General features: G+C 36.2%; 2 protein-coding genes across 3 annotated transcripts; both read left to right on the top strand.

The window, feature by feature from the left end:
* Positions 1-411: 411 nt before the first annotated feature.
* On the top strand, positions 412-5,078 carry LOC130995307 (transcription factor bHLH74-like). Of its 2 annotated transcripts, XM_057920545.1 has the most exons (8): positions 412-1,151; positions 1,237-1,341; positions 3,991-4,056; positions 4,122-4,190; positions 4,331-4,402; positions 4,483-4,554; positions 4,637-4,727; positions 4,824-5,078. In XM_057920545.1, exons 1-8 carry the CDS (start codon positions 876-878, stop codon positions 4,844-4,846), a joined length of 774 nt encoding a protein of 257 aa, XP_057776528.1. In that variant the 5' UTR covers positions 412-875; the 3' UTR covers positions 4,847-5,078. The 2 variants fall into 2 exon arrangements, with proteins under 2 accessions (XP_057776528.1, XP_057776529.1); XM_057920546.1 differs by lacking the exon at positions 4,637-4,727 and having other exon boundaries at positions 418-1,151.
* A 1,566-nt stretch (positions 5,079-6,644) lies between these two features.
* LOC130995306 (uncharacterized) lies at positions 6,645-8,300 on the top strand. Its single transcript, XM_057920544.1, has 3 exons — positions 6,645-7,137; positions 7,356-7,442; positions 7,886-8,300. Exons 1-3 carry the CDS (start codon positions 6,724-6,726, stop codon positions 8,024-8,026), a joined length of 642 nt encoding a protein of 213 aa, XP_057776527.1. The 5' UTR covers positions 6,645-6,723; the 3' UTR covers positions 8,027-8,300.
* The last annotated feature ends 14,401 nt before the right edge of the window (positions 8,301-22,701 follow it).

Below are 22,701 nucleotides of genomic sequence, written 5' to 3'. Positions count from 1 at the left end.
TTGAGAAAGTTGGGATGTGAGGTGGAATCAACAAATGGAGGCTATAAATATGTGCATCGCAGCAACTTGAAGAGCATCCCAAAATTCACAAAAGAAGTCTTGTGAAAGAAGTGCTAGAGAGTGAGAAAATATTGTGAGAGAAAACTTCAGTGTGGAAGTTAAACACGAGTGATAAAAGTGAGTCGAGAGATAGCCTCTGTGTAGGCAAGATACAAAATACAGTGTGGTATTGTTGTACTCCTCATTTTGTGAGATTCTCTAATATATTGGGGTGGGTCCGTGGACGTAGGCAGTTTGGCCGAACCACGTTAAATATCGGTGTCATTATTTTTCCCGTCTTAGATAATTTATATCTTTGATATTGCTTTCGATTTGATAATGGGTGGAATTATTTGTGTATATTTCCCAACAGTGATTCTCAGTATAGCCAGCAGAATTTGGTGCTTTCTGCTCCAACTTCAGTGCCCATATTGCCAGGATTACAAAAAGGGCAGGGTCCCATAAATATTTTTTATTTTTTCTTTTCGTGTAGATCAAAACGTGTAATCTAGCAAACAAGTAATGTCTATGAAGAATGTAGAAGAAAGCTTTAAGACTTATTTACCTTTTGATTAAAGAGTTAATCAAATTATCTGCCGGCTAAAGACATAGAGAGCATCTCTCTGCTTTCATTAGTTTGATAATTTTAACTTGTTATTTACAGTGCCATAAGTTGTTGTTGAGTCATGTAAGAGAATATTAGAATTAGGTGTTTGGAATTGTGGGGTTTTTCTAATTCTGTTATCTTGTATATGGGCTCTGAATAAATTGGGGTGTCAGAATTCTTGCAAGAGAAACGGCAGAACAGAGGCAGATTCAAGTGTTGTTCTTCAATCATGGCTGCAGATAATGTTGCAGAAATGTCAATTTTCTCAAAAGTAGACCATTTTTACAGTTGTGGTTGGGATGCCATGGTTTTGGGGAATGAAACAGCAACTTTTCTTGAAAATCAGACAAAGTTAAACTCTTCTGATTCTGGTTTAGCTGAAAGCATGCCAATGATTACTTCAGTTGGAGAAGTCGATGAATCTTGCAGTCACCCAGATTTTTTTCAAGATCGTTGTCAAAGTCCATCTAATGCAAAGAGGAAAAGAAATGTATCTTCATCTAAGGTAAACTACTCATTCCAATCCATAGCTTGATATATGCATTTTTTTATGTGTATGAATTGTGTAGCTTTATTTGTATTGATTGTAGAATTCCCAAGTGGATGAAAAGCAAACAGTTGATGCTGAAGAGAAATTTGTTCATATAAGAGCCAAAAAGGGTCAGGCAACAAGCAACCACAGCCTAGCAAAAAGGGTCAGGCAACAAGCAACCACAGACTGATGCCTGATTTCCCCCTGGACTTCATGAGGAGGAAAATTTCAAATGACGAGAGGCAGTGGCTGAGCAGGGATTTTGATTTGGACGAGATTAAAGAAGCAGTTTGGAGCTGTGGTGGAGACAAGAGTCCGGGACCCGATGGATTTAACTTCACATTCTGGAGAGCGGCGTGGCACGTGGTTAAAGAGAATTTACTCCAGGTTTTGAAGGAATTTCACGAAAACGGGAAAATTCCGAAAGGAGGTAACGCCTCTTTTATTGTTCTGATTCCGAAGAAAGAAGGGGCTGGGTCGCTCGATGATTTTCGACCAATTTCTCTTATCACCAGCTTGTTCAAAATTGTGGCTAAAATCTTGGCAGAGAGATTGAAAAGGGTTATGGGGTCGATCATTTCCGATAATCAAAGTGCGTTTGTCAAGGGCCGCTTCATCCTAGATGGGGTGGTTATCCTGAATGAAGCTATTTTTGAGGCAAAAAAGAAGAGATTGAGTCGTATTTTCTTCAAGATTGACTTCGCAAAAGCATACGACTCTGTGCAATGGGATTTCTTGGATATGCTTCTCGATCGACTTAACTTTGACGGAGTTTGGAGGAAGTGGATTAAAGGGTGTCTGGAATCTGGAACGGCAAGTGTATTGGTGAACGGGTCATCGACGGGAGACTTCAAAATGGAGAGAGGTTTGAGACAGGGTGACCCGTTGTCACCTTTCCTTTTCCTTATTGTGGCGGACGGCCTCAATGAGTTCATTGAAAGAGCAGCTGAGAGGCAGTTCCTAGTTCCGGCGAAGATTGGCAAGGATAAAGTGCCAATTTCACATCTGCAGTACGCGGACGATACTATCTTCTTGTTGGAGGCAGATGACAAGAATATGGAGAGCGTAAAGAAACTACTGATTCTCTTCCAGTTCGTCTCTGGTTTAGCTGTAAATTTCGACAAAAGCTGTCTTCTGACAGTGGGAGTGGATGAGGCAGTTGAGAGGAGATGGGCATCGCTACTCATGTGCAAGATCGGATCCTTTCCGTGCAAATACTTGGGTACTAAAGTGGGGGGGGCGCAGCAATGGTGTTGGAGATTGGAAGTTTTTGGTTGATAAAGTCTCAAACAAAGTGGCAAGTTGGAAGAAAAGACATCTTTCGCTGGCAGGGCGAATTACTCTTGTCAAATCGGTGTTGCAATCCATTCCGGTCTATCAATTATCCCTCGCTTTCATTCCTAAAGCGCTGATTAAGGAACTTAATTCACTGTTCTCCAAATTTCTTTGGGGAGGAGGTACACAGACGGGGGGTATCACCTGGTTTAAGTGGAATACCTTGTGCCTTAATAAGGATTCAGGAGGTCTGGGGTTTCGGAATATAGATTGGTTTAATCAGGTGCTGTTAAGTAAGTGGCTCTGGAGGTTTTTAGAGGAGGGGAAAGCTCTGTGGGTAAGGGTGATTAAATCGATTTATGGGGAGCTAGTGTGGGGGGAAGGGGGTGAATGTTCGGTGGCGGGAAGAGGTGGACAGAAAGGGTGGTGGCAGAAAATTGTGGATAAGGAAGGAGGAAGGAGAGATCGGTGGTTCATCAATAATTTGAGGCGAAGAATTGGGGATGGGATGGAGACAAGCTTCTGGGAGGATGTGTGGGCGGTTGACAAACCCCTTAGGTTTGTGTTTCCGAGATTGTATAATTTGAGTCTGAACAAGAAAAGGCTGGTTGGTGAAAGTGGGTGTTGGGAGGGAGGGTCGTGGGTGTGGAGGGTGGAGTGGAGGAGGGAGTTAAGGGAAAGGGAGAAAGGGTTTGCGGAGGATCTCCGGTTGGTGATTGCTGATTTTGCTCCTTGTGTAGATGTAACAGACGGATGGAATTGGAAGGCGACATCAGATGGATGCTTCACAATCAAGTCGGCATATGAAATTGTGGCAAAAACAAGACAGGAGCAACAAGTTTTACCTTTAGAGATGGCAAAGGTTTGGAAGGCCCCAATACCAAATAAAGCCAAGGTGACGGCATGGAGATGTCTTAGAAACAGATTGGCAACATGCGATAATCTGAGTAGAAGAAATGTTCAGATCAGCGTGGCGGAGAGATGGTGCAATGCATGTGTTTCTAATGAGGAAACGACGGAACACCTGTTCCTACATTGCCCGAAAGCAGCGGCGGTGTGGGAACAGATCTTTCAATGGCTTGACATTAAAACAACAAATCCGAGAGGTATATTCCAACACTTCATTTCGTTCATTGCGGCTGGAAAAAAGAAGAGAGAAAGAAGATTGCTTAAAGCTTTGTGGGCTGGAACAGTGTGGTTGCTCTGGGAAAGCAGGAATGGTAGTCGTTTTCAGGACAAGGCTTGGGATATTGATAGACTTGTATTACAGATTAAGGGGAGACTTTGGAGTTGGAACGAGGCCTACAAAATCGTGGAGTTAGGAATTCCTTTTACTTCTTGGTGTTCCAAAGACTTCAAACTTGTTTTCTTGTTTTGATTGGCATTCCTGATGCCTTGATACATTTTCTTTCAATAAAAGTTTTACTTTACTGATCAAAAAAAAAATAGTTAATTAATCTCTCAATTCCAAAGCCCAATTTCATATGCAGAAGCAAATAATCTCAATTCCCTTAATATCGAGAATGCTGGCTTATAGGTGAGGAGAGAGAGGATTAGTGAGCGCATGAGATTGCTGCAAGAATTGGTTCCTGGTTGTGATAAGGTAATCGAAGTCATTTGCCTTTCAATTCTCAATATATATTCTGACTCAGTATTTTGAATTTGAAGATTACTGGTAAAGCAGTGGTGCTTGATGAGATTATCAACTACGTGCAATCACTACAACAGCAAGTTGAGGTATTGTGCATATCTGAGCATTTTGCCTATTTTGGGATATGATATTTTCCCAAGAGTGTGAAGTTAGATGACATTCAACTTGTCTGAATCTGGTCATCTATCAAGAGTTCATATCACTTCAATTCAATATGTGGATGCAGTTTCTTTCAATGAAGCTTGCAACCGTGGATCCAGAGCTCAACCTTGATATTCAACCCACTTTGTCTACACATGTATGATAAGACTGATCGACTCCTCTTAATTCAGCGTTGTCAACCAACTTACACTCCATTCTCTTTTTGCATCTTATTAGCTTCGAGGTAGCAATGGAGTTGGTGGTACGAGTTCGACTTGTTCCCAAGGGAACGTTCCTTCGCTACCTCAGGTAACACTTCGGGACACTCAAGTGATGCGAACTCTGTTTAACGAAGGGTGATGTGATGTGAATTGATACATGTTTGTTTTAGGACTTATGGAACAATGAACTCCAAAGCGTCCTTCAAACTAGATTCTATCCCTGTTCCTCCTCTATCTCTATGAGCGGTTTGCTGGGAAATGGTGATTGATTTGTCTACTTAATTTTAAAGTGATGATTGATAAGCTATGTAGTGTATGGATTTCATTTCTAAAGTTTTGATGATCATGTGTTTCTAGGGTTGTCGGAAATGGAGCTGTAGTATTGTTTCAAGCAAGTGGAGATTTGTGCTGATGGAAATGGAGATTTATTTGTAGTTTAGCTCTGTACTTAGGTTATGATAGAATCACCCAAGGTGATTCATTTCGATTCAACTTTCTTATGCCTTGCTTTGTTTACTTTTGTGGTTAGGGATGGATAAACAAAAAGATGATACCAAATTTTACTGCATACCTACCAAATTTGTTGGAAATAATGAGATTCTGTGTTCGAAATGAGCGTTTACTTTTAATATTAACAAGAAATATAATTCAATATTTTATTTACATTGTTAGGATTTTGTTACTTTTATTTTTAATACTAATACTACCTTCATCGGTCAAAAGTAAAATGATTGGGCACAATGGTTCATGATTTTTATGTAATACTTCATCTGTCTCACTGTATTTGAGACTCTTTCTATTTAAGGCGTCCCACTGTAAGTGAGATTCTTTCCTTTTTTTGGTAAAAATTTTATTCTTTAAACATATTTTCACTTTTTCACCTACAAACAAAATACATTTTTCTTAATTTTCGTGTCCAAGAAAAAGGTCTCACATACAATGGGACGGAGGGAATAGAAAAAAAGTGTCAACATTATATGAAATGGATAGTTGAGATTGAATAGGAAGTGATTTTTTTTTTTAAATAAGGAGTATTTGTAAAAATAAATGATAATGTAAAGATGTTGGATAATATTATAAGAGCATCCACATCGGTGGTGGCTTCATCACTGACTCGAGCAGATTTTGGCGATAAACCACCCGATGCAGATAGGGGGAGCTTGAGTCGCGACTCATCTAGATGAGTCTAGCTTGTTACATTTTCAAGGCACGCGCGCGTGCATACACGCGCTGAATTAGAAAAATATATATATACATATCTTAACTGAAAAGCAGCCGCACGCAGAGAAAGAAAGAGAGAAGAGGAACGTCGTTAAGAGCATCAACAACCGTGAGCTTTGTTGGGTGCAATAGAAGTGGTCCACAATTCTATTGCACCCATTCCAGCAATGGTATTGCACCCACTTGGGTGCAATGAATTTAATTTTTTTTTTTTTTTGCTTGAAAAGGGGCGCGTGTTGCCACCGCCCCTCCTTCGCACCCGGTGCGCCCGCTTGCTCCCTCTCCATCGCTCCCGGGTTCGGCAACGCTAGCGGGTGCGATAGGCCGGGCTCAATCCCGCCATTGCATCCGCCGTTGTTGATGCTCTAAGAGAGACATGTAAGATTTTTGTTGTTTTAATTTCAGTTTGGGCTTTCTCAACAACAAAAAAAAGGTTAAAAATGTGTTTGGACTTTTGCTAAACTTTAAAATGATTCATTTAATTTTTTAATTATTTTAATTTTTAATTTTCTTAATTACTTTAATTTTAATAATTTATATTAATATAATTTTAAGTTAAGAAAGTAATTTATTTAAATTAGTATCATTTAAATTAAATTAATGCATTTTTAATTCAAGTTATTGTGTTATTTAAATTTATGTCATCGAAACTAATTCATATGAGTCAATAGAATGAGTCAGACAAATACAGAGCTTGTCTCATAAGTGATCCCGAAACATAGATGAATTAGTAACTGACTCAACCAATGTGAATGCTTTAAAAAGAAAACTGACTCAAAAAATTACAAAAGTGATATACTTTTGACCAACCGAAAAAGTATAAACTAATAACATTAATTTAAATAATATAAAAATTATAATTTTTTTATACATTTCAAAATTTTTATCTATTTTAATAAAGAGTAATAAATTAACCTATTACTCCTTAAAACTAAACAAAAAGTTAGTGAAGTAAAAACTGTCGGAGCAATTGCGTTGGAGAAATTTGCGGAAGGGAAATTTGAAATATTTTATCGACAGCACCACCGCCTCTACAATGGACTTCAAATCACCGGACGCCGCTCTCTGGAGAGAAACCCTCCTCTCCTACGAATCGGTAATTAAAAACCTAGGGAAGCCCGACCTCATTTCCCACGACGATTTTTACCGCAAAGAGCTCCCAGCTCTGCTCCACCAGCGCGACCCCGATCCCTACCTCACCACCGCCGAACTCTCCAGGCTGATGGAGTGGAAGCTCTCCCGCGGCAAGTGGCGCCCGCGCTTGCTGTCCTTCGTCTCCTCCCTCGACGACGCACTCGTCAGGGACGCCTCCCGGAAGGCCTTTGCTGCCTTGCCTGACGTCTCTAAGGCTGTCTCGGGGTTGACGGTCTTGAAGGGCGTCGGACCCGCCACCGCCTCCGCCGTCCTCGCCGCCTATGCGCCTCATGTCGCGCCCTTCATGTCCGACGAGGTTTTTTTAGTTCTAAAACATTCTAGGATTTAGGTTTTGAAGTTGGAGGTGTTAATTTTTATTAATTTCATTTTTGGGTCACACAAAATGGAAAAATTATACCTTAGCGGACTGCAGTTGGGGTTTTCGTTTAGGATTATGAGAATATATGTGTGATTCACTTCTTGATTCAAATTAGGCCGATGTGATTTACATCATTGTTTCTTGATTCAAATTAGGCGATGACAGCGGTTATCGGGAACTCGAAGGATTATTCATTGAAGAGATATGTGGCATTTGTGGAAAAGATGCAAGATAAGGCAAAGGTGGTTACTGGTTACCATGATACTCATTTTCAAAATCTTATGCTTTTGAGCTTATTGAAAATGGATGTGCTATAAATGTGACTCTGGGTTATTTAATGTTTGATTATTAATAGTGTTATCAAGTTGCTAATAGTTTCATTTCAGATTGTTGTTTATATGTGAATTTGGTTTTGGTGATGAAATAAATCTTCAGAAGAAGACATGTGATATTTAGAAGATTCATTAGACATAAATCTTGACATATAGACATATTTTTTTTCAGTGATTATATGAATGATATAGTATAGAATAGTATTTTGTGATTCGTGTTGAGCAAGTTGGATTTCGTAGCAAGGCTAGCATTTGGGACCATTACGACTTATTGTCTCATTTTGTGTGTAGTTATCTAGTACCATATGTCCTTAAAATTCTCACAAAGTGATGAGCTGCTGCATTATTTTCAGGAGCTGTCTAGTCCGGATGATATATTCACACCATCAGATGTTGAAAGGGCACTCTGGAGTTGTAGTGCTGCTGCAAAGGTGAGGACAAAGGCAGACGACGTCGAGTCAGAGCGCAAGTCCAAAAGAAGGAGGAAACAGTAACATCCGTCGCTTGGTGAGACTCAACATGCACTATCTACTATCCTCTCTATCTGACAGCTTCAATCATGAATAGAGCTGCTCAAAAAGTCCAGTTCTTAGCGTCTCTAATCAGCGTCTGTTGATGAAACTAGGTCATAGTTCTAGTTCAGGGTGTGTAAGACAATCTGCTAGGCAATTTCAAGTGAATTGTAAAATTTTGAAAAATATAGCAGCTTGCTTACTACTTCTCTAATGGGCCGCACATTACTTAGTTGAGAGCCCGATTCTTTCTATCGTTCTAAGATGGTGCATTCAAGAATATTTTAACCTCCTCTCCCACAAGAGAGAGAGAGAGACTATTTGAGCCCGTGTCAAAAAAAAAATCAAAGCCTTTGTTAACTTTGGTGGATATTAGAGTGTGGATAACCCAAGATTCTTGATTAACCCCCCCTCCCCAGCCCACCCCAAAAAAAAAAAGAATAAGAAAGAAAGAGTGAGAAAGATGGTGGATAAATTAAGCCGATACTCTTGAAAATTCTGATTTGAAGTAATTAAGATGTACCTATCCCACCTATTAGCGTGCAATATGATTTATGTACACTTTTTTCTTCATGTATCAAAGTATGCATGGAACATGATTAATTAATTTCTTCATATTCAATTGTATGTATGTCCCTTCAATTATGTAAGGTATACATAGGACATGATTAATCAGTTTCATTACATTCAATCATATGTTCATTAGGATTATAAATTTTCATAGTAAAAGTAAACAAGTTGCGTGGATAAAATAACTCTAAATCATATTAAACCTGCTTAAAAATTCAGTTCTATGGTTGTGTGTAGTGTTGCCCACAAGTCGTGGCTTGCTGGATTTTGAAACCGGTGGTTTCTAGGGCAAGTCTTGATATTACAATATGCTGTGAATCTTTTTGAGATTCAATTAAAGCTTGCAGTGTAACCCATGAAATTTGAGATTCAAATTGAGAAAATATTAAAACCACCCAAAATAAAATTCAAAAAACTTACAATTGTTCTAATCCTAAAGAATGAATAGAAAAATTCAACAATTAATAAAATTAATAAAGAGTTTCAGCATCCAATTAATACTAAATGGGAAAAGTCAAACTAGCCTTAAGCAACAAAATCAGGCCCAAAACAAATGGCCAAGTCTTAGCCTACTAATAAGTACTCCCACCGTCTCATTAATAGTGTCCCACTTTTCTTTTTGGGTTGTCCCATTAATAGTGTCTCATTCCCTTTATGGCAATATTCTCTCTCTCTATACCTAATATTTAAATAATTTCCACCAACTTACTTTATCTACTTTCTACACACTCTTTAATCTTCGTGCCCAAAAGAAATGGAGACTACTAATGGGACCGAGGGAGTAATAAACTTAAAACAACTTTAGCCCACAAATATCTTTACGCCACTTTTCGGTTCATACATTCTCATATGATATGAGTATACTGGCTGACATCATCGATGGAGACTACTAATGGGACCGAGGGAGTAATAAACTTAAAACAACTTTAGCCCACAAATACCTTTACGCCACTTTTCGGTTCAGACATTCTCATATGATATGAGTATACTGGCTGACATCATCGACTACAAATTCTTCAAATTTCGATCTCTTTTTCCATAATTTACTAAAAGAACATCAACAATTCAATTAGATCAGCAATTACATCCAAAAGATGGTTTTTGGCATAAATTAAACATTGAAATCACCGAAAAACACTTAAAATGTGCGCATAAAATATGACTAATCACACGACATGCGAGCCTCCTCTTTGATGATCTAGGAGGTGATGGTGGAGGATAAGTTGGAAGCATTTCGGATCAGAGTCGACGACAATAGACTTGCTCAAATTCACATGAGAATAAGAGGAAGACAATTCAATTTTAAAATGAATATGGATATAGAAATTTAGTACGAACAAGTAATTCAAATATTCAAGAATCAAAATTGCAATTCCCACGTAAAGAAATTGGAGTAGAAAAGTTGTAGGACAGGAGAGAATTTATCAATATAAGTGAGGTGTGTTTTGTGGATAGAAATAATGAGGTATTTATAGATAAAATTGAAAAAAATAAAATTTGAATTTGATTTAAATATATAAATACATACAAAATCGTCAATTAACCGTTCAAAACCGATGATTCAAAATGTCGACCCTCTCTATGTTAGGCTACCATGTTGAGCCCTATGTAAGCGTATCCTGCATCGATTAAACCAACAATTTGGTCCGATTGTTTTTTTTTTCTTTCTTTTGAGGAAAAGAGAGATTTTATTAATCACACAAACATGGAGCATGGAGATGACCCTCCAGAAACGATGGAGGTTCATTCCAAACATGAAGTGTATCGACATCTCTCGCAGCTTTAGCGAAGCAATGAGCTATCGCGTTCTGAGTTCTCCTAACATGAGAAACTGTAATACCCGGCATAAGCAGAAGATCCCGACGACAATAGGCCGCAATGACACCCTTTTCATTGATACCTCCCTCATTCTTGTTAATGGCGTCACAAGCTAACTTACTATCAGAATCCACCCACCCTTGCATAAAACCAAGCTCCTTCCCCTTCAACCACCTCCCTCCTGCCTTGCAACTTCATAGACACCCAAGTGGTTGCGCACCACCATAGCATTCTCCTCGTTGAAGAAAGCAGCGTCAACACCACACCGGACGAAGCCCTCCGGAATAACATGGCAACCTACGCAAGGGCTTGGGGCCGTGGGAGCACTACAATTGACGACGGTCTTCCCTGCAGCTCCCAGCCATGGCAACAGTCCGAGACGGACTAGGCAGCGCACCGCCTTATTTCTGTCCTTCCATATATGCCATAGAAGCATACAAGCTCTCGCCCCATCATTGTTTGCAAGAATAAGAGAGAGAGCCTCCTGGAAAGACTCACAATTATTCATCAACTAGTCCACCAGATTAGAGAAGCCCCTGAGTCGCCAACACCACACCACACTCGCCTCCAACCGGCAAACCCCTAGACAAGGGAGGTTATTCTTCACCACTCTCCAAACAAAAGATTTCAGTTTTGGTTTGGCCAAAAATTGTGGTCAATGTCAGGCCGATTAAAATGGGATACACATACACTACTGACACTATGGATAATTCAAATTCAAAAGCTAAACTAGTAATTTAATGCACCTATATTATACAAGTCGCCCCTTCTTGTAGTGTGTCATCACGAATTAAATTTCTTGTTAAAATTATATAGTAGTCCTTATTGACCTTAAATTTTCAATATATAGACCACTGGCATATGTTGGGGTTTGACGATCCCTCTTATTTTAATTCTTGACTTTTCTCATTCTAACTATTTTGTACGCTTTAAAATAAGAACACGATGTGCCTTTGATGATAATCACTTGTGTTAACAGTGAGTTTCAAAATTATATCGAAAAAAAAACAGTGAGTTTCAAAGTTTAAACTCCGTCATTCACTTTTCTTCAATAACAAATAAATAAAAGAGAATGATAATTGGACAATAATTGTGGAGACTACATCCGATTTTGGAGACTAAAATCGGTCGAACCATATCTTCAATTTGGGCCGGGGTTTTTTTTTTTTTTTTTAAGTTACAATTACGTCCCTAGTCTAATTCCCTCCATTTGCTTATAGATTTAGGTAATTAGGTGGCAAATTTTTTTTCACATGACAATAAAAATTAATTTTCATACAATCATTATTATTTTCATATATAATATTTCTCAATTAATATAGTTAACTCAATTATAATTAAATTATGTTTGTTTCAAAAAAAATATATTATTTTGATGGAAAATATATTTTCTCAAATACTATTTTTTCTTAACTATAAATAAAAGAAATTAATTTCAATTTGGAAAGAAAATAAATCCAAAAATAACTAAATTTTGAAATTTAAAATCTGAATATAGAATCCCTAAATTGGTGGAAATTATGTATAAATATGAAAACAAATAAATCATTTCAATTTTAAAAAGAAATCAATTCGAAAATAACTAATTTTCCAAATTGAATTTTAAAATTCAAAATTTTAATAAGAATCTCCAAATTGGTGGAAATTAGGTATAAGAATAGAAACAAATCAATTATTTTGATTTTAGAAAGAAATAAATCCAAAAATTAAGTAATCTTCAAATTTTAATTTTGAAATTCAAAATTTAAATAAGATTATGGAGAGAATTAGATTAGGAACATAATTGTAAAAAAAAAATGGATTAACTCAATGAATTGGTTCAATTGATTTTAATCTCCTAAACTGAATGTAGTCTAGACAACTGTTGTCTAGTTAGCTTTATTGATAAATAAATAAGATCGCGATAATTAATATATTCTTTTTTATATACAAATCTATGTATGTAAATATTAGAAAAGTAGTTCGTGAATGTGAGTCCGCAATTAAAGCAGTCGTTATTAACTTGATCAATCGTTAATGGGAAACAGAAACTGCATTTCACAATTCTGTAAGGACAGGTTATATATATTATTTTATTTATATAATAAATAAATATGACATATAAGTATTAAATTATTTTAAAAATGTGTAAAGATATTATAATTATATCGAAAATAATAGTAATAATATAAATCTTTTTTTCAAAACTCCTCAAAAACAATTCCCTTTCCCTAAAAAAAATAAAATAAACAAATAAAAAATTAAAAAACAATTCCCTTTCAGTCATTATTTCCCAATTTAACTTTCCACGGTCCACCGAAACATTTTATCGGTGCCTTTTTGTTTCGTGTTTTTGACCATTACGGGTAGGGTGTAATCGAACCGAGCCGAATTGAATAGTGGTGTGCTCAAGTTTGGTTTGTTAAGTATCGAATCGAATCCCGAACTTTACTTACCGAATACTTTGAGGCTCACTAGCCTAATCGAGCCTATACGAACTTTCTAAATTTATATTTATATTCAAAATATTAATTATTTTATTTTAAAAATAAATTATTTTATTTAAAATAGTAAATATATTATTTATTTTCTTATAACAAACAAAATTAATTAGAGATTTGATACAATTATTATTAATTTTAGTGGATAAATATAAGTTATGTCTACTAATAATTTATATTTTTCAAACTGAATCACTTGACGAACATGTTCACGAGCTAACGAGCCGAATACTACTAAGCTCGAGTTTGGTTTGTTTATTTTACGAGCTTCTCTAAACGACCTTGAACGAGCTTTTTTCGAGCCGAGCTCCGAATAATTCGCGAGCGGCTTGGTTTGTTTACAGCCCTAATCATGGGCCTCTGTGTATATCTGAAATACCTTAATCATATACATCATGAAATTAATTAAAAGTACCGTAAAATAATATTTTTAAGAAATTTATAATCGGATCTTATTATTACAAAGTTCAAATTCAAATTCCAGAAAAAGCTATAATCAAAATATTTTTATAAAAAACTTATTATTAATAGAAATATAAAGTGGCTCATTACATAATTTTCTAAGTGATTTAAAAGGTGGTCTTTGATACAATCGGATTGCACCCTCACTTAGACCCTAACCCGCATCCTGATTCAAACTCGTTTCATGATCTGAACCTTATAAATAACACTATTTTGGGTGCGAGTGAACCTGATTGTACTCAAGTTTTTGTGGTGATTTAACCTCCAACTTATTAATTGGACTGGAATCATCTTATCAACTGAGTTGCATTTCATCATTTTATTAAGGACTTTCAAAATATAGTGCAATTGTTTTAATAAGTCAAATAGAAAATAATCAAGAGCAAAATAAAAATTGTCTCATCTAACTCATCTCGGTTGCAACTGCTATTTTATTTTGGTTCTTCGTATTTAGACCGTGACGACCAGATTCTGGTGAGAAGACGATACACAAGTTAGTTTATTTATTTAATATAATGAAACGTTTGCCATTTTCTTGAATAAAAAAATAAAAGAAAAGAATAATAAGAAGAAGAAGATCGGTGATTTAATTTTACAAATATATGTAATATGCTATTTGTGAGTGGAAAATGTGGCAGGAAACAATGAATTTTGGAAGGTGCATGTGAATGATAGTAGTTGAGATTGGGTGTTTTATTTAAGGGTTAATTGCCTGTAAATCCATAACGTTTACACGGAATTAGTTTTTGCTCCTAATTTGAAAAATCCACTTTTAAATACATAACCTTTCTTTTTTGTCTCGATTTTATCTGGTGATCGATTTTCCCCAATTTAAAGTGACGTGGCATCAGAAATAGAAACTGTGGCACCGAATTTTGCATTGCTGGACGCCGAAATTTTAAATAGAAATGACGTCGTTTCTAATCAAAAGAAACGACGTCGTTTCTCCTTCATTTAACAATGGGTTAAGTATCAAATTGCCCCCTATCGATGACGTCCCTATGGTTTTTAGCCCTCTAAAGTCAGGGGGAGAGCTGCCCACTACCTCAACGTGGCTTTCTGGGGGGGAATTGGTGCCAAAAAGCCACGTTAAGATAGTGGGCAGCTCTCCCCCCTGACATTAAGGGGCTAAAAGCTATAGGGACGCCATCGATAGGGGGCAATCTGATACTTAACCCTTTAACAATTAATATCTAATTTCCCAACCCTTTATTCGATTAGGGCTTTCAGCATCTAAGGTTCTTACACGAAATCAGTGGAATTAGTCAAAATCATGAGCTTCAAAGTAGAAAACTGGAATGGAAACTTAGGATTGCCTACTTCATGTTAGTCTTAGTTTTTGGCTTTTTGGCAATCACCATTTGTTCTTGAAGATGTTTAGCTTCTATGGTGTTTCATGGAATGTAAGACATGCAGATGTAATGAAATGCTTCTATTGAATGAAATGCTTCTATTTTCCTGAAATGCTTGTACTGAATGAAATAAACCATTAAGCTGTAATAAACAATATGCAGCCAAACAATATTGATCAATAAACAAAAGCATATACCCAAAAAGGCATTGCAACTTTGATTAACAAACACTGAGTACATGTGTTCATTGTTAATGGTTACAAGTAACTGAAATTTAATTCAAAATAAGTTTGTCATTCATAAGACAAAAGAAGTTTGCTATTCATAACATAAAAGAAATTGCACAAATTCATTTTTCTTGTTCAGTTGATGGTAATGAAGATCTGCTCCTGGATTTCACCACCCGCACATCTCTTGAACCTGGGGCACTGATGTACTGGTTTCTGGTTGCTTTACTAATGTAGATACCAGCTCCTGACATTGCAAAGTTCATTTCTCTGAAAAATGCATCACTTCTTCCACCCCTTGCACTGCCTCTGCCAGCTCTTCCACCCCCTTTTCCAGTACCTCTGCTTCCTCTTCCCCTGGACCCTCCCCTGCCACTTGATGTACTTGGCATGTCCTCTGTTCTTACTTTAGAATGTCTTCCAATCTTGTTCTACAATATCACAAACCTATCATCAATTGTGGCAATTTCTAATTCAATTATGAATAAAATGCACATATTGTCAAGCTTCTTACCTTAGGAGCAGGTGGCTTTTCAAGAAAGAGATTTTGGCAATTTCTCTTATTGTGGCCAGCATCTCCACACTTTTTTATCATGATCATCCCTCCTCGAGACATCTGAGTTGCATTCCTACATTCCCTTTCATTTTCAGACTTGATCCTTATTTTTTGGGGCCTACCAGGCATTCTTCTTGCCTCAGGAGGTTTGACCTTGAAGCCTTCCACCACTGGCCACATGCTTTCACCTCTCAACGACTCTAATCCCTTGTCATATGCCTTTGAATATGTCGCAACACTATAGTATTCATGAACAAGTTCTACTGGATCCCTTCCCATGAAGTGCAGTGCACTGATAGCATGGATGCAAGGTATACCAGTGAGGTCCCACTCTCTACATGTGCAGGTGGTCCTGTTTACATCAACAACAAACCTACACAAGTAAAATCTAACAGTTAATATTTGCTATTAGGTAATGCTCACTTAAAATGTCAATTGTATTACCTCTCTTGGTAGTGTGACACTTCAAATTTGTTGTCAAGCGAAGGCTTAACAATGCAATCTGATACCTTCTTCCTAGTCTTCTCAATCTTCTTCCTTATATTGGGGCATATAGTATCTGTTACCTTCAGTATGTCATCCATTTTCTTCATTTTCCTCACCATGAGATTGCTTCTGATTTCCTCGAGGAGCATGTGGATTACATGCTTACCTCTTGCATTCAGAATGTATTCGTTGAACGTCTCCAATATGTTGTTGTCAATCATATCTGATTTCACTGTGGTGTAAATAAAAGCCTTGCAGAACCTGTTGGTGTCTCTAGACACAAAATCTTCATAAGCTTCAATACTCTCCTTTTTCATCTCGAGCAGGTGGCTGTTGTATTTCTCCACATATGTGCTTCTGCAAGCCTTGAGGAAGATATTCTTCAAGGTTGTACCTTTGTGGAATTTCTTCCAGTTCATGTAGATGTGCCTAGAGCAATTCCTATGCTCTGCATTAGGAGCCAAGTCTTTCACAGCCTTCTCAAGCCCCTGCACAAATTTGCCATTGTATAGATGTTACTACAAACATTAAGACAGAATAGGATGAAGGACAAATGAATGTAAAAAATAACTTGTTCACTTACTTTCTGTTGGTCAGAAATAAAGGCATAATATGATCCATCTCCAACATCCAAATCATGTAGCAAGCACTTTATGAACCAGGTCCAATACTCCTCATTTTCCACCTCACAAGCAACCCATGCAATAGGGAACATCTGCTCACTGCCATTTTTGGCAATGGCACACAGTAGTATATACTCCTCCAAGAAAGGTCTTGAGATGACACCCATCAAGGCCAATGATAGGCCTACAACTAGCCTTGAATCCCTTAACCAAATAACTGAAGCCAATATACAAACCCTTAAATACATGGTCATCTCCCAATAACAATTCAAATTTTCTCTCATTGTCACTTATCCTAAGTTCAGCACAGTACCTCCTAATCAATCCATAATGATGATCAACACTTCCCCTCAATAATTCCTTAGTCGTTGTTTTAGCCTTATACAACATGTCCCTAGGAATATTATACTGAAACCAGTCAACAATATCCTGCCTTAGATCAGTCACTGAGAAGTGAGGTCTAGTTCTAAACACATCCAAGTATTTCTTGGCTATCCACTTACTTGTGAGTAGCTTATTACTCATATTTCTAGGACAAGAGTGATCACCATGATATGTCTTTAGTGAAAAAGACATATCTTTCTTGTTCACACTGCCATATACTTTCCAAGTGCATGGTGGAAAATATTTAGCAAAATATTAAATTTTACTCACTTTCCTAAACTGCACAAATTTCCAATGCTCTATGTTCCAAGTAGTCAGTGCATCCCTACACTGCCAACCATCTTGGAACCTCATTCCAAGAACAATCTCCATTGATTTGTGATCATAATTAGGATCATATACAATCCTATTAGTATTTATCCTAGAGCTCTCCATCTCACCCTCAGGATCAGTTTCATCACTATTAGGGTCATTTTCACTAGCTTCATACTCACTTTCAGCCTGATCATATATCTCTGGTTCATTTAACTGTTGCATCAACCTATGCATTTCCTCATCATGTGTTTACTTTCTCATTATCTCTTCACCCACCTGCCCTCTTCCCTCTTCTTCACTCTGCCCATATTCTACTCTTTCTTGAGTAATAAACTCACGTTCTACCTCATCCAAGATTTCATCCAAATCTGAGCTATCTGCCTCACTAACCACCCCTGCATCAGCCCTAGGACTTTGTACTTGTGTTAAGTCAACATCCCCAGACTGAGTTTCTTCCATTCCAACTCTAGCATTTTCTAATTGTGTTAAGTTCCCATCTCCAGCCTGAGTTTCTACTATTTCAGTCTCTATCATGACTGAATCTATCAAACTACCCTCAATAAAGTCATTGTTCACTTGCTCATTTTTTTCTCTTGGATCTGTAAACACTGCATTATGTGTTACATTAACGTTCTCTATGTTCTTTTGCAATCTACCAAACCCATCATCAATTTCCCCTCCCCCACATATACACTAACCACAAATATCCCCTCATTCAAAAGATTCAACATTTGCTTAACTTGACTATCACCTTCAATTAAAACAAACATATTTGTTCTAAGATACCTAAAAAACAGTTTAGACCATATACAGCACGGGCAAGCTTTGCATAATCAAAAGTACTAGGTACCAAGTCGAAAAGCCCCAAATAAAAACCCTTCGCATAAACCGAAAACCCCCCATAGTCATCAAAGTAACCTCCATGGTGTATAAATAGTGCAAAAGTATCACTGCATTCAAAAATAGCCATGCGAATTTAATCAAAATTAGTTCTAAACCCTAACCATTTAAAGTTCTACAACTACAAAGCACAGGATACTTACGGGTTCACTACTTCGTCGTCGGCCATGGTGCCAGTGGTCGCCGTTCGATCGTCTCACGTAATTAGCAGCTCTTAGCCTTAATTGCCCGCGCCGGTTCGTGATCTCTGAAGAACCCTAAACTTACGAAATTGAAATGTGATTAGGGAAATTAATTGTTAAATGAAGGAGAAACGGCGTCGTTTCTATTTAAAATTCCAGCGTCTAGCAATGCAAAATCCGGTGCCACAGTGTCCATTTTCGATGCCACGTCACTTTAAAATTGGGGAAAACCGATCAGCGGATAAAATCGAGACAAAAAAAAAAGTTATGTATTTAAAAGCGGATTTTTCAAATTAGGAGCAAAAACTAATTCCGTGTAAACGTTATGGATTTACAGGCAATTAACCCTTTATTTAATGGGTGCCCACGAAAAAGGTTTTAGTCAATGTCACTTGTGAATCTTCGAGTATGTAATATGTATGAGTGAAAATAAAATAATCTCTCAAATATTTCAATTTAATAGAATAAGCTTTGAGAAACACGTTTAAGCGAAAATGAGAGAAAGTAAGAAATTTTTAGAAGGAGCAAGAAACTATACACTTATTGTAGCAACTGAGTTGGTGGTGTCCTCGTCTCGGGCCTTCGTTTGGGGGGGTTGTCTGTTTAAGTGCTTTCTTCGAACAGGTGGTGTGCGGAGGAAGTTTGTGGGGCGTGAGTTTCAGGTGTTTGGCTCAAGCTCGGTGGTAAGGCTGGAGGTGAGAATGTTGGCTTTAAGCGATACTTTGCCGAGCTGGTGCTTTCTTCGAACATGTGGTTGGCGTCGCGCTGGATTGCACCTTGCTGGTGTTTGTGGCGCTCGAGCTTGTGGGGGCTTTTGCTTACTTTTTGGTGAAGCTTTTGTTTGAGTTTTTGGTGGCCTTTCGGGGTGGCTGGTCTTTGAATTTTGGTTTCTTTTTTGGTCTCGTTTTCTGCGTTTTTGTTTCGTTTTTTGTTGGTCTTCTCTTTGACGTTTTGTCTTGTCTGCGTTTGTGAGCCGGGATTATTTAGGGGTGATGGTGAGGCCGGAACCTCTGAAATAATCCTAACTCCGCTTATGAACGCGAGGTCCTCTAGACGAGCACTCTTTTTCCTGTTTAAGGTTTCCCGTGTTGGGTTTTACTTAAACAGGTTTTAATGAGGCTCGGCCCTTAGTCTGCTCTCGTATGCTTTCAAGGGTTCTTCCTAGGTTTTCTCGTCTTTTCTTCTTTTCTCTTTTTTTACACCTTTAATAAAATTCCAGTTTAATAATTGTAGCAACTGAGTTATATTGGATATCTTTAATTTGATGCTTTCACATAAACCATATGTAGCAGCACTCCATTATAGCGCACAACGCTAAAATGGTTTTAGCAGTACGCTATTTTCGTGCTCTATTCCTACACTGTTAAGTTATTTTTGGCACAACATTGTAGTTTGTGTTGTAAGAATTAATATGTGGCCTCGTGCCATATATAAATTACAAGAATAAGATATTATATTACTAATATCTTAATTATAGGATTTAAATAAATATTATTTGTCGGATAAGTTTGGTCAATTAGATTTCTGATAACCACCACGTTAATAGAACATGTATAAATACATCCACATCAAAAACTGGTCCTCTCACCATCGATAAAAAGAAAATACAGAATTATATTCTCTATCGCTTCACGTACGGTTCTGTGCTAAGGAGTCAGATGAGTGAAACTAATTTCTTCTTCATCAATTGTTATGGCTTATCAAGGTTAGTATTCCTATTGACTTGAATGTGAAAATCATGAAGTGCAAGATCCGTGCCGAAACTTGTTTACATGTGTTACCTTTTCTTGTCTTTTCTTTTCTATTATTATTATTATTAAGAATAGACTAACTAAAAACTTAATTTTTAGAATATTCATTTTTGTATAATAGAGCAGCTAGACTGCTCGAAATGAAATTTAAGTTTTGCCTATTTTAGTACTACAATTGTTGTATATAGAGTTTTTTTGCTATACTTTTTCGAACACCAAATACAATGGGAGAACAACTACTTATAAGCATTAATCTAAGTCCTAAAACCTAAGCTCATAAGAAATCCACCTGAGCCCAAAACGGATTGTATAGGTAGCCAACTCAACAACGAGTTTGATCGACAAAATTGAGCTCTTCAGTACCTTGAAATTTCATACTTCAACAATATCAATCCTCATTATCTTCAAAGAAACATCCAAACAATGCAATTTCCGTAAGGAACAAAGTCGAGGGTTCAAATTCTCAGTCTTCCCGAAGGTAAAAAAAATACTTTCAACTGTAAAATTAATTTCAACGTACTTAATTATTTATTGAACTATAATGTCAGACTTTTCATGCCTAGCCATATTCGAGCCATTAACATGCTATGTAATCGAAGATCACTTAATTTGTCGAAAGTATGGAGAAGTAATCAATACGAATTTGGCATAATTTTTAATTTTTTTATAGTATAATGTATTTGAATTATACTTAATAAAAACCCTATCATCCAATTAATTACAAGTTGTCAAATTTCACAAGGACATTGTCTTGAAATTGTGACTTCAGGTGATGCCATCCGCCCAGGTAATGCAATAATGATGACTTTCGTATATTTTTTAAAATATCAATTATTATTTAATATTTGCATAAATTAACTAAAATGTCTCACCGTAGCATAATTATATAAAAAATATATCTGATATTTCAAAAAAATCACATTTAAATTCTAGTAGTATAAATTATTTTCGGCGCTCGAAAAATATCATGCCTCGTCAAAGCACACGTAGCACATGCGGAATGCAGTTTTATCATGGTTCAAATATAGTTGAATAGAAACACTGCACCATTTTAACCAACATTATGCATGTTAATTGATTGATAGTTTTGTCGGAAGTGGATTGCTGTACTTTTGTAAAAGCTGCAAGATACCTCATTCATGTGTATAATTAGGAAACAAATTTTCACATAGATCACATCCACTTCGACCTATTTCTTTATTTTTATTTCTGAAAATGAATAAAAACTATCATTAATCTTTAGGATGTGTTCTTTTGATAGATAAATTTATCAAGAAAAAAATAAAGAATAATAAAAATTTAAATCTTTAAATGCCTCATTTATTTTCCTTCATTCTCTACAAAAGAGAAATTTATCATTTTTCATTCCTTCTTTTCACTTCAAGGAGGGATAATGGAGGGATAATATTATTTCTCCTTGAAGTGAAAAGAAAGAATGAGAAATAATGAACTTCTTTTTTATAGAAAATAATGTAAAAAAGAAAGGCATTATTTAAATACATAAATTTTTATTATTCTTTTTTTTTATGATAAATTTATCCATCAAAGATAACGCACCAAAAATAACAAGCAGATTTAAAGTAGTAAAATTATTATATGACAAAAGCACAAAATAACAAGAAGAAGCGGTAAAATATTTTTTCGTAAAGGGAGATAGTCTTTGAGTTGGAGGTAGTCTTTTCAAAAGTGCTTCTTATTTTGTAAGTACAACAATCTTTATTAATGAAATACTCCCTCCGTCCCATGAAGCATGACACACTTCTTTTCGGCACTGGAATTAAGAAATTGGTATTTTGTGTGTAAAGTGTGGTAGGTGAAAAAGTGAAAATGTGAATAAAGGGCAAATTTTTTGTCATTTTTAGAAACGTGTCATGCTTCGTGGGACAGACCAAAAAGGAAACTGTGTCATGCTTCGTGGGGACGGAGGGAGTATATTTTAGATTATTCATTAATAATTGTCGGCATGTGTAGCTTTTATAGTGCCTTGTAATAAAAGTGCTCATTGTATAACATAAAAGCATTCAAATTAGAATGAACCTTCGTAACTGCGTCAATCCATCAACCGACAATAATATATATACTAGTATACTAGTATAATTCAAAGTTTGGCCGCGACAGCATCGCAATCACGACCATCTATTATATAATAGGATTAAGCCTTAACCTATGTGTCATATCTAAAATCTCACCATTTCAAAATTTACCATATATAATCTTCATCATTTATTAATTAATTAACTATTACTACATTCTATATAAAGATTCATTAATCATAATAAATATAATTAATAATATATATATATATATATAATATTAACATTACATATAATCTAAATTAATAAATTTTATTATTTATTTTTTCTAGATAAAAATTAGATTTACATGTCTGATAAGAAAAAAATTATAATCTAATTACGATAAATTATTTTAATTGAATGTTAGTGATTAGATGTATATTTGTTATTAATTTTATATTTCTCAATAGTGTACATATTATATGTATATGTTGCAATATATTATATTGTGTGTGTGTATATATATACATATAATA

Source organism: Salvia miltiorrhiza, chromosome 7, assembly GCF_028751815.1.
Source record: "Salvia miltiorrhiza cultivar Shanhuang (shh) chromosome 7, IMPLAD_Smil_shh, whole genome shotgun sequence".
NCBI lineage: Eukaryota > Viridiplantae > Streptophyta > Magnoliopsida > Lamiales > Lamiaceae > Salvia > Salvia miltiorrhiza.
This window is presented reverse-complemented; position numbering and strand designations above follow the sequence as displayed.